The 13248-nt window shown below is 41.6% G+C and overlaps 1 protein-coding gene across 16 annotated transcripts in view; it reads right to left on the bottom strand.

Annotated features, from left to right (window-relative positions):
- FGGY (FGGY carbohydrate kinase domain containing) overlaps positions 1-13248 on the bottom strand; it is a 418575-nt gene that overhangs the window by 378548 nt on the left and 26779 nt on the right. For 12 of the 16 annotated variants that reach the window (XM_011284961.3, XM_045035922.1, XM_045035926.1 and 9 more), the window contains one exon: positions 1784-1895. The exons of 3 other annotated variants lie outside the window; for them this stretch is intronic. In XM_011284961.3, the coding sequence (XP_011283263.1) occupies positions 1784-1895 (112 nt within the window). Of the gene's footprint in view, positions 1-1783; positions 1896-2381; positions 2405-13248 lie in introns of those variants that run through there. One more of the 16 variants, XM_023258764.2, reaches the window with a different exon arrangement.

Below are 13248 nucleotides of genomic sequence, written 5' to 3'. Positions count from 1 at the left end.
CATGTATGTTAGCAGACCAGAGGTATAGCGTCCTTGAAACCTAGGGTTGTTAACAGCTCAAGTCCCACCCCAAATGTGAACTCATCCAACAGTATCCCTGAGAGACTATCACTTCATCGCTACTTAAGCCAATCAAGGAAGCGCTGACAGCCTCCCAAAGTGGCCAGCTCCATGGCTGCCCATATCTCATAAATGGAGTTCTTGCTGCTGCTGAACTGAGGTCTGTTAGTCCAGCCCCGTTCCTTTGGTTTGTGCTTTCTAAACTGGCCCGGATTGAGGCTGTCCCGCACTCTTGGGCCAGAACGATGCCAGGTGAGCCAGTGATCAGCCACTGAGATCAAGGAACATTCATAATCATCTCTGATACCACAACACTTAATAAGACAGGGGTTGGTACGTGGGAGGTGCTAATAAAGGTGACAAAAAGGGAGGAAAGTGTGTGTGTGTGTGTGTGTGTGTGTGTGTGTGTGTGTGTGTGTGTAAAGATGGGCATCATTACCACTGTGCTCTAACAATTCATCCGCTTGCAAACTTTTTCCAGCACATGGAATTTATGAAAGTCACTGTTCTATGCATTAGGTCCATAAAAGTGAGTGTGGCACAGTCTCTTTTTAGGAATTCATAATCGGGTGGAACAAATATTTCTGAGCATTCAATGTCAGGCTCTCCATCCTCACAGCAAAGCTATGGCTCATTCTTCCAATTTTTTCAGAAAATACAGAGGCAAAGTGACTCGCTCGAGGTGTCATGGCCTAGCATCGGGTGAGCTATGATCTGGGGCCTTCCTGACCCCAATTCCAGGGTGTCCCAGTGTGCCCTAGTGTCCACGGCCATCTGATAAGAAAGGCACTGCTACTACGGCAGTGTCTGCTGCTGAAGGTTCTCAGACACAATCTTTCCCAAAACGCATCTGCAATCGCTGCCTTGGCAACAACCAACCCATGATGCCTAGAACCACACTCCTTAGATGGAACACGCAATTTCTAGTTCTCTGTGGCCTCCACCACTCCCAAATGTCTTCTGCTCATTCAAGGTTAAATATCAGTTGCAATTCATCTCCACAGATGTGCTATTGGTTGTTCTCAAACCTGGCCCACTTTACTCATTGTCATTACCTGCCTACCATAGACTTTTGGGTTGCAACCTGAATGCTAGCACTACTGGCTAAATTCTCCCAAGAGGGATGGATCTCGACCCATGAAAAATTTCCGATGGTGGACCTAAGTGGAACATACAATTGAAACAGCTCACCACTGTACTCACAAGTCTCTGCTAAGACAGCACCATTAAGTAGGAATGCCTTTGGTCTGAGTACTGAAAATAGAGCAGCCAGTCTGTTTCCTGCTTGTGTGTGACGTGTGGTCCTGTCTGCCCAATTCTACTTCCTTGAAATGGATTTGGCTCACCTACTCAAATGAAGGCGCCACAGGGGCCTCATACACAAAGGAAGTGCAGGCATGGACACTCCCTTCCCAGAAAACACCCAGACCACTCGCCTGTTTCAAGGGCTGCTCACTCGGAGCTAACGACCCCATGTCCTTCCTTCAGTGAGCTCCCCACTGTGGCTCTTACGCACTAGTGAACCAAGTCTCTCCCTAAACCAGCCCCTATGTCACCACTCCTACCAACTGTTCTCGAAGCTCGTAACCTCCGGGACATGATTCTGGCCTCAGTGTGCCATCTCTAAACCTCATCCTTGGCAATAAGAGACACCTGACTTCATGTTCCACCTGGGGCCCAACCAGTCTCCCACCATTAGGGAAAGAGAGGCAGACGGTCCTACCTTCATGGTTTACTGGTAAAGGACGAAACTGCTTATCCAGAACAACCAGAGAACATGTAGCATCAAACCCAAGCCCTCGGATTCGGTTTACATCGATCCCTTGTACAACTTTCTGTTTTAAAACAAATAAACAGAAACATAAATTACAAGGCAGGCTTTTAAAAGACTGAAAACAGTTATGACTAAAACAAATATGACTAAACAGAAAAAATACTTACGACAGAAAATAGATAAAAGTTCAATATAATTAAAATAACAGAAGATCCTGTAAGTTAGTAAGACAAAGACAACCAATCTAATTGGAAATAAAGCAAAGGACATGGCAAGTCACTTCATAAAATAAAAATAGTCAAAGAGCATATAAAAAGATTCCCAACTCCATTTAAATAAATAAATTAAATTAATACAAATAAAAACACACTAATCTTTGCTTTTCACACTGGCAATTATGTATAAGACTAACAGTGGACAGTAATGGCAACTAGGGAGAAGGAGACCTTCTATTACATTATTCTAACAGTGTAATAATTTAGTATAAATTTGAGAATGAAAGCGCGGGCCTACGCCGGCCCACTCCATCTTGTTCTGTGTCCTCCACCTTGAATGACTATGTCCCCAACATGACCCCTTTTCCGGGAAAATCTCAGAAACCTCAGACCGCGCCTCCTCCCCTTGAGTAACCTCCCGCTCACCCGTTCAAACTTCCTAATCAAAACACGCCCAGCGACCTGCGTAACAGGACTCCGACCCTTCCCCAGCCAATCGGCTGAGGCCACAGCTGTTACCTCACCAACTGCCCCTAGACCCCTATAAAACCTTTCTGCTTTTGAAACTCGCTCTCTCTCCCCGGTATCTCACCGCTGCGTCGGTGCAGGTAGGGGATTAAGCTCGAGCTAGCTTGAATAAAGGCTCTTTTGCTTTTGCATCGGACTCGGCTCCCTAGTGGTCTTCGGGGATCACAAATTCTGGGCATAACAAGAATTTCACCGTATTTATTAAAATTAAAAACATGAAGGGTGTCTGGGTGGCTGAGTAGGTTAAGCTTCCGACTTCAGCTCAGCTCAAGATCCCACAGTTCATGGATTCAAGCCCCACATTGGGCTCTGTACTGACAGCTCGGAGCCTGGAGCTTGCTTCAGATTCTGTGTCTCCCTCTTTCTCTGCCCCTCCCCTGCTCGCGCGCTTGCTCTCTCACTTGCTCTCTCTCTCCCAAAAATAAATAAACATTAAAAAAAAAAAAAGCATAACTTTTGACCCAGCCAACCCACTTCTAGGAACTTACTTTAGTGAATTATTAGCATAAGTAAAGTTATATGTGGATGAAAGTTAACTGTAGCACTGCTTAAGAATATATTTAAAATTTAGAGAAACTATTTCCCATTAAATTATGGTACATTTGCAAAATGGAATATTCTACACCCACTAAAAACAGGTAGAGAAGTAACTTCTGAGTGTGGTACTTTGTAGAGGTTGGCAAATCCTCTTTGCAAAATAAAAGTATCAAGCTGGACAAAATCATCAAAAACAACCGTTTGGAGGCTATGAAACTTGAATAAAGCAACATTTATTTATTCCTGAAAAATCAAAGCATTTAATTTTTGAGAAGGATTTGTTCTTGAAAAATCAAAATTATACTTAAAACATTCCCACAAATACAAAATAAAACAAAACAAGAAACTCTAGAACTAAAATGGCTCCACTGGGAAATTCTGTTAAACATTCAAGGAAGAAACAATACCATTCTTATACAAACTTGTTTAGGATATAATGAAGGAGGGAATATTTTTAAACAAATTCTACATGGCCAGAATTATTCTCATACTAAAGCCATAAAAAGACATCAAAAGAACAGAACACCACAGACCAGTATCTGCCATGAAAGTAAGTGTAAAAATCCTTAACAAAATACTAACTACAAAGCAAGCATTATAAACTATGATCATCTGGAGCTATCCCAGGAACAAAATGGTAATTTAATATCCATAAATCAATTAATGTAGTACATATATTACTAGAATAAAGCACAAATACCAAATGATCATCTTAAAAGAAGAGGAAAGAGAAAAACAAAACAATCCATAAACCCAGAGGCAAGTGAACTTCTACAGCCAGATAAAGAGCATCTACAAAAACCTATAGTTAACATTTTACTTCATGATAAAATGAAATGATTCCCTCCTATTATGAACAAAGAAAAATGTCCCTTGCACCACTTCTATTCAACCTGTAACTAGTGGTTCCAGCCAATGCAATAAGGCAAGAAAGAAATTTAAAGCACACAGATTGGAAAGAAATAAGTTAAAGTATCTTTTTTTTGCAGAAAACATCATCTCATATGCAGAAAATTCTAAGGGATCGACCAAAAGAAAAAAAAAAAAAGCTACTAGAATAATAAGCAAGTTTAGTAAGATCAAAGGATATAAGGTTAACATATTAAAATTAATTGTATTTCTGTATGCTAGCAAATAACATATCAAAATTGAAATTAAGGAAATAATTCCATTCCAAATAACATTAAAAAAAAACACTCAGGAATGAATTTATCAAAAGAAATTCAAAATCTATTCCCTGATAACTACTAAACATTGCTATCAAAAAAACTACAAATCAGAGAAATATGCCATATTCATGAAATGAAAAATTCAACATTGTTAAAATGGCAATGTCCTCAAAATTAATCTACAGATTCTATAGAATCTCAATAAAAATTTCAGGAGGTTTTGGTTTTGGGGGTGTTTTTTTGTTGTTGTTGTTTACAAATTGACAAGCTGCTCTTAACATTTATGTAGAAATATAAGAAATATAGAAGAGCCTAAGCATTTTTTAAAAGAACAAGCGGCACCTGGGTGGCTCAGTTGATTAAGCCTCCAATTTTGGCTCAGGTCATGATCTCACAGTTTGTGGGTTCAAGCCCCATGCCACACTCTGTACTGACAGCTCAGAGCCTAGAGCCTGCTTCAGATTCTGTGTCTCCTCTCTCTCTCTCTCTCTGCCCTTCACCTGCCCATGATGTCTGTCTCTCTCTCTCAAAAATCAATAAGCATTAAAAAAAACTTCAAAAAACTTTAAAAGAACAAAATTGGACAGACCTTAAGCTTCCTGACTTCAACTTACTATAAACTATCATTACTAAATCAGTGTGGCACTGGCATGGGTTAAATTTATAGATGCAATGGAAGAGAAGAGAAATATAAGAAATAAGCCCAAACATTTATGGTCAATTAGTTTTATAAAGGTACCAAGACAATTAATTCAATGGGGAAAGGACAGTCTGTTTGACAATGGGGCAAGAACAACTAAATGTCCACATGCAAGAAAAAAACAAACGTCTAGACTTGCACCTCATATGCACAAAAAAATTAATTCAAAATGTGTCATGTCCCCAAATATAAGAATGAAAACTATAAAACTTGTAGAGGAAAATCTTTGTGACATGACTTAGACAAAGAATTTTTAAAAGCAAGACTCCTAGGAGTGCCTGGTTGGCTCAGTCAGTTGAGTGTCCAACTTCGGCTCAGGTCACAATCTCACGGCTCGTGAGTTCGAGCCCCACGTCAGGCTCTGTACTGAAAGCCTGGAGCCTGAAGCCTGCTTCAGATTCTGTATCTCCCCCTCTCTCTGCCCCTAACCCACTCACATTGTCTCTGTCTCTCTCAAAAATGAATAAACAATAAAAAAAATTGAAAATGCAAGACTCCTAAAGAAAAAAAATGGATAAATGTGACTTCATCAAAATTTTTAAATTTTGTTCTTCAAATAAAACCATAAGAAAATGAAAAGATAAGCTACAGATTAAATACTTGCAATTCATATATCTGATAATAGACCTATATATAGAATAAAAAACTCTTATAACTCAAATAATGAGAACAAACAACCCAAGGGCTAAAGATTTAAATATACACATCACCAAAGAAGACAAACAAATGCCCAAAAAGTACATGGAAAATGCCCAACATCATCAGTCATTAGGAAAATGAGAACTAAAATCACAATCGGAGAAGACTGATGATACCAAATGTTAGAAAATCCTGGAGAAAGAGGAAGTCTCATACATCACTGGTGGAAATGTAAAATAAAGCCACTTTAGGAAAGAAGTTTGGCAGTTTTTTAAACATTAACTTACCACACAACCTAGCAATTTTATTTCTTAGGTATTGAGGAGGGCACCTGTTGGGATGAGCACTGGGCGTCGAATGAAAACCAACTTGAAAATAAATTATATTTAATATAAAAAAGTAAAAAATTAAAAAGTGTATGTCAATATAAACACTTATATGTAAATATTCATAGTAGCATCATTCATAATATCCCCAAACTGGAAACGAATTTAATCAGATGATTAAACAGTGTGGCATATCCATAAAATGCAAGAAAGTACGACAACATAGATGAACCTTAAAAACATTATGCTAAATGAAAGAAGTCACGCCAAAAAAAAAATCCACATTGTAGGATTCCATTTATATGAAATTTCTAAAGAAGAATAGCTATTAAGATAGAACGCAGATAAACAGCTATCTATGAACGGAACTAGGGACTGACTACAAACAGCCCCAGAGAAATTTCTTTGAAGTAGCAGAAGTGTCCAAAAATGGGATTAAAGTGATAACTGTATGAATGTGCAAATTCAATATCACTGAATTATATATTTTAAATGGATGGACATCATGGTATGTAAATTATACTTCAAGCCATTAAATATTTTTAAAAGGTTGAGCTAAAGATGAAATGGAAAGATATCCATGATATGTGCTAAATAAGGTCAAATGTATATAGATCTTCCTCCACTTAGGATGTGGTTACATCAGAAAAACTCACCCTCAGTTGAAAATAGTCTAAGTCAAAAATACATTTAATACGCTTGACTGATCAAACAGCATAGCTTTGCTTAGCCTACCTTAAATGTACTCAGAACACTTGTATTAGCCTACAGTTGGGCACAATCACCAACCACAAAGCCTATTTTACACTAAAGTGTTAAATATCTCATGTAGTTTATTGAATGCTGTACTGGAAATGAAAAACAGAACAGCTGTATGGGTACAGAATGGTATGAAGTGTATTAGTTCTTTACCCTCATAACTGCAGGGCCCACTGCCCAGCGTCATGAGAGAGAATCATACCATGTATGGTTAGCCCAGGAAAAATCGAAACTCAAAATTCAAAGTACAGTTTCCATGGAATGCCTACCACTTTGGTACCACCATAGTGTGAAAAAATCATAAGCCAGGGACCAATTTGTATACAACAAACTGTTAGCAGTGACTGCCTTTGAGAGCAGAAACTACAGTTGGAGGAGACAGATTTTTCACTTTGTTATATAATTTTTAAAGTTATAAACTAATAGATTTATTATTTCTATTTCTTATTTTTATTTCTACAGTTTCCTTTTTTGACGTTTATTTATTTTTGAGACAGAGAGAGACAGAGCATGAACGGGGGGGGGGGGGGGGCAGAGAGGGAGGGAGACACAGAATCCGAAGCAGGCTCCAGGCTCTGAGCCATCAGCCCAGAGCCTGACGCGGGGCTCGAACTCACGGACCGCGAGATCGTGACCTGAGCCGAAGTCAGACGCTTAACTGACTGAGCTACCCAGGCGCCCCATACAGTTTCCTTTTGTGAAAAGGCATGACTGACCATAATCATGGTTTCCCATTATCTTAAAACACGATGATAGCCTTGTAAATCCCACAAAAGTCAACTCAAAAGTGTCCATCCCCATTTAAAATACACAATTCTTCCCTTCCCCTGTTTTAGAACCCTAGACTTATAATTTAGTATCCTGGGGGAGAACATTTGCTAGTGAGTGACCCATCTGTGACTGGTGGCAATAACTTTGCCACACAGCAGGAGCTGAATGCCCTGCATGCCTTCAGGACACTGATTGATCTACACTTACAAGAGTGGACCAAACCCTGTCCAGCATGGCCGCGTGGCGAGTCACAAAGTCCTGGTTTCAGACCCTAGTTCTGCCACTCTGGCCATGTGACTGAGTGTGAGTCACACAATTCCAGCCATTCCAATCCCTCTCCTGACTTGCTGGGTCAAGTCGCCATAGCATGTATAGGCACGTGGCTTCTTCTTCCTGGAATGCATTTCCAACTTGGCTTGGAAATCTTCAGGCAATGATTAAGATAAATGATGTTGGGTGCAGACCGCCTGAGTACATCCACTTACTAGTTGATAGGACTTTAGGAAGCCAAAAAACCAGCCTCCTTCATTGCACAAAGACAGTCATCTTTTTTTTTTTTTTTTTAATGTTTATTTATTTTTGAGAGGGAGAGAGCGTGAGCAGGGGAGAGGCAGAGAGAGACAGACACAGAATCTGAAGCAAGCTCCAGGCTCTGAGCTGTCAGCACAGAGCCCACTGACACAGGGCTGGAACTCAGGGACTGTGAGATCATGACCTGAGCTGAGGTCAGAAGCTTAACCTACTGAGCCACTGGGCTCTCCTACCTCCATCTCTTAATTGCGTTATGAGAATTCAGCAAAATAAGGTATGATTGGCTTAACATCTAGCCTAACATCTGGCATTATGGTGTACAATAATTTGCAGCCATTAGTGGAGTAATCAGCTGCCTCAAATCTTCTCTGAACTCATGTGGATTCAATAAACAAATCGATAACTCAGCCCTAACTTCTACCTGCCATGAGGCCCTACTGGCCTCTGTGCCCAGAGAGTGCAGGCCCAACTCACACAGGACTGCAGTTAGTCAAAAGGGGACATGGGTGAGAATATGCAGAAGACAATAAAATTCAATACCATAGGGCAGATTTGGAATAGAAACGAATATGAGATATGGTATCAAAAGAGCCAGCTTTGAGTTTCAACTCCACCATCTTCGGATCAGGAAAGCCTACACTAATTGCAACACCTTTCTGACCTTCAGTTTCCTGAGAGTAAGAGTCATCTCCCAGGTGAAGACCAAAGGAGTTAACAGGGTTAAAAGTGCTTCGGAACCAGTAAACCTTTGTAGGATGGAAAACCCGCTCAATGCCTTATTAACTATATTCATGGAATCTTTGTTACGTACGAAGCATAGCACACTCTGTGTCACGTAAGCGCATATAAAAATGGTAAGCCAAGGGAAGAGTGATTGAAAAGACTGAATAAACTCAAATCTTCCTAAAATTATTATGGTGGGAGTAACCTTCCAGTAGAACCAAAGAAAGTATTCTCTTCAATCTATTTTATGAACCCCTTTCAAGTCCTACGGAGTACCATATCCTACTCATGGACTTTCAGTCACAAAGGCTCAACCTCTTCTCTCTACAATAGAAATCGATCACAAGGAACTAGAAGGATAATTGTGATATGCATTTAAACCCGATTTAGGTGGGTGATGGGCACTGAGGAGGGCACCTGCTGGGATGAGCACTGGGTGTTGTATGGAAACCCATTTGACAATAAATTTCATGTTAAAAAAATAAAAGTAAAATAAAACAAAATAAACCTGATTTGGTTAGGTAGCCACATCCAGCCTTACACAAAAATGCCTTATGATCATGCTGATCCAGGAGCAGGACCACCCTATTCCCACCCCACCCCACCCCCATCTAAACCATCCCAGAAAGATGGCTATCAGAGCTACACTACCCAGAAGGTCCCTGGGACTTGACCTGCTGACCTGAGGATTCCTTTTAATGCTCTTATTAATGGAGGAAGAAAGCAGTCCAGTAAACTCACCCAAAGACTTGGCATCAAGGGAATTTCCCCAGCTAGAGAGAAAGCACATTGCTCTTCTAAAGAATTTCCAGAGAAGCAGATTTCTGCAACTTCATTTGGTAACCTGGTCCATGTCTCACAACTGTCAACTCGTAGCTATGGGGCAGCAAACAAATATTTGGGGAAGGGATTGTGCATCGCTTTGTTCTGCTGGTGGGAACCAGTTCAATCCTGCATGTGTTTTAAATCAGCAGGCTCTGCCATACTGGGTGGGGAGACAAGTGTTCCTTTGAAACCCTACAAACTGAGAACTGGAGGAGCAGAGGCATACCTGGCTTTTTCTGTAGCTCTATTTGGAGCCAGGGTCAAAGCCTAGGGCCTCGCAGACAGAGTGCAGCTTGCAATTGAGTCTTGTGGCTGGTACCGTACTCTTTTCAATCTTGATTTGAGTGCCTCTGTCAGCCTTGAGGGTGTGTGGGGTTATGAAATCCCTGGTTCCCTGAGGCTCATCACTCCCTGTTGCCTACACAATTCAATTACTCACACGTTCAATCAGTCAGCAAATATAATCAAGCCTCTTCCAGGGTCAGGCTGAGCACTCTTCTGGGTATTTGGAAAACAATGAAGAATAAGATACAACAACCAAAAAAAAAAAAAAAAAAAAAAACCTTGCTCTTTTGGAGATTACATTTTATTAGGAACAGACAACAGCTGATACAAGTAAAGCATAGAGTGTACATATAGCGTACCAGAAAATGATAAGGAGATCAGGAGTGACAGAAAAGAGGAAGGTAGTTACTGAGAAGATGAGGTCTGAGCAGACACTTGAGGGACCGGAGGAGCTAACTTTGTGGAAATCTGGTGGCAAAGCGTTGCAGGCAGGCAGAAGAGCCAGTGCAAAGGCCCTGAGATGGGAACAGCGACCAGGCTGATACAGCCTGTGTGGGGAGCAGGTTACCTGCAAGAGCCCTGGAAATACTCTATTTCACAAAATCGACCCTAGTGACTAGTAAAATGCATAAATCCAACCCCGGACCATGACCTACACAGCATCTTGGCCTAGGTGTGGTGTTGTCCCTTGAAGACCAAGTAGGGAAATGGAGACCAAACACTTCCATTTATGTCAGGGACACCAACTTGCTTCTAAGAAGGGAAACTCTGAAAGTGCCTCCCTCTCCTTCCTCCCCACTAAGTCCTGTCAGCTCTTCCTTCCAAAGTCAGTCTTGTCACTCCCATTTATCCCTCTGCCAACATTCTCACCCAGCCATTCATTATTAAAGGGAAATTATCAAACACCTGTATGTGCCAGCATGGAGTATACATGCTGAACAACACAGACATAGTCCCAGCCTCCCAGAGCTTATAGTTCAAAGGAATCCCAGCCTCTAGCATTTCATTAGAAGAAACCACCTCCTAACAGGCATCCTTGAATTTAGTTTTGTTCCCTCCAAGCCATCCTCAATCAGCTGGTCAATGTGACACTCAGGATGATTCCAGAAGACTCCCTACTGGCCTCAGAACCAGCTACTACGGCTATGCCTCCTCATGGATTGCAGTCTCCCCTCTTCCTCCTATTGGAAACCATCTGCCCATGCCATTCCTTCTGCTCTGAAGATCCTCTCAAAGTTCTCCAGAGTCCCTCAGCTGCCATCCCCTCACCCTTCCTCAATCACTCAGTAGGGAGGTCCCAATTTCTATACTCATCCATTCTTCTTATACTTCCTGAGTCTACTGGATGTTGGGACCTGGGTGAGCAAACCACAGTTCCCACCCCCCTGAAACATCAAATCTAGGAGTTAAGACAGATATGAATTCAAAAAATGTAGGATTATTTACCTCATTTATGTTACTTGATTATATAATGATTTTATTATTTGATTACTATTGATCATAAGGGGATGATTCCCCAACCACATGAAGTTCTCTGAAGGCAAAGTACAAGGTATTGTGACAACATTCAGTAAGTAATATAGAGCTTAGTTTGGAGGGGATATTGAGAGAAAAGGCTTGTTCCTGGAAGGACTGACTTTTGAACTAAGATTCAGTGCAGCAGTATCCTAACGGAACTTCCTGCAGTGATAGAAATGTTCTGTCTCTGTGCTGCCCAATCCAGTAGCCATGAGCCATGCATGGCTCCAGAGCATCAGAAATGTGGCGAGTGCTTCCAAGGAACCGCATTTCAAACTGTTCTTTATTTTAACAAACTTAAATAGCCACATGTGCCTAGAGACTACTGTATTATTGAATAGCATGAATCCAAGGATGAAGAGGGGTTAGAGATGTTGGCAGAAGGCAAAAACGAACGAAGGATGCGTGTACAAGTCCTGAGGCCAGAGGGAGCACTGCATGCTTGAGGGCAGGACAGGAGAGTGTGGCTGGAATGCAGGGAGCTGAGAGAAGCATCATGAGATGGACCAGGAAAGCAGGTGGAGCCCAAACCATGCAGGACCTGAAGACACTGTTAAGAACCTGGAGTTCTATCCAAATAGTAGTCTGATGCTATTGAAATGTGGTGAGCAAAAGAATGCCGTGATCAGATTACATTAAAAAACAAAAATCATTCCTGGGAAACCTGGGTGGCTCAATCAGTTAAGCATCCAATTATTGATTTCAGCTCAGGTCATGATCGCACGGTGCGTGAGTTCAAGCCCCGCATCGGGCTCTGTGGTGACAGTGAGGACTCTGCTTGGGATTCTTTCTCTCCCTCTCTCTGCACGGCCCCTCCCCCGCCCCCGCTCTCTCACTCTCTCTCAAAAAATAAACAAACTTTAAAATAAAAATCATCCCAGCTCCAAGAAGGAGACAGGATTGGGAAGGGGAAGCCCATACATGAGATCAGTTAGGTTCTCACACTAATCCAGACAAGCAACAAAGGTATGTGGTGCTGGAGATGGAAAGAAGGCAGAGATCTGACCTGAGTTCAGGCTCATCACCAACTTCTGGGTGACTTAGGGAAGGTCACTTAACTCTCTGAGTCTCAGTTTTTCTTTTCAACTGTAAAATGGGAACAACCGCCCCTGCCCCACCTACCTCGTATGACAATCAAAGGGCTATGAACGAGCTTTGTAAACCTCGCAGGTTCTACAAATGTAAAAGGTTAACATTATTGCTCAATCCCACATGGGCTACTCCCTCTTCTGCTCCTTCTCCCTCCAACCATTACTCATATAAGTAGTGCAACTTAGAACAAAACAATACTTTGTTGGCTTCCTAGGTGCTGGGTTTTTCCATGCAACTGAACCATTTCATCCTTAGGGGCAGAGAATTCGTTATAGCCCTCTTCTAGACACACTCCAGTTTAGCAAAAATCATAGCGCATAGCAGGTGCTCAAACAAAGTGTCCATACTAAATAACACTCAACAAATGCCTGTTGGCTGACTGATGCCTGCAGCTTCTTTTTCCTTCTTCCTAATGGAAGCTGGTACTAATCATACACAAGCTTGAAATGTTCTCACCTCCTTGGGAGGATTAAGATTGTGGCTCCAGGGGCACCTGGGTGGCGCAGTCGGTTAAGCGTCCGACTTCAGCCAGGTCACGATCTCGAGGTCCGTGAGTTCGAGCCCCGCGTCGGGCTCTGGGCTGATGGCTCAGAGCCTGGAGCCTGTTTCCGATTCTGTGTCTCCCTCTCTCTCTGCCCCTCCCCCGTTCATGCTCTGTCTCTCTCTGTCCCAAAAATAAATAAATGTTGAAAAAAAAAATTAAAAAAAAAAAAAAAAGATTGTGGCTCCAAAAAGAGATCTAAGCCCTTAAAATCAGGGACAGTCTATACCTCTAGTATTTGTGTGTTTCCATAGC

This window comes from Felis catus, chromosome C1, assembly GCF_018350175.1.
Source record: "Felis catus isolate Fca126 chromosome C1, F.catus_Fca126_mat1.0, whole genome shotgun sequence".
In the NCBI taxonomy this organism is placed as follows: domain Eukaryota; kingdom Metazoa; phylum Chordata; class Mammalia; order Carnivora; family Felidae; genus Felis; species Felis catus.
This window is presented reverse-complemented; position numbering and strand designations above follow the sequence as displayed.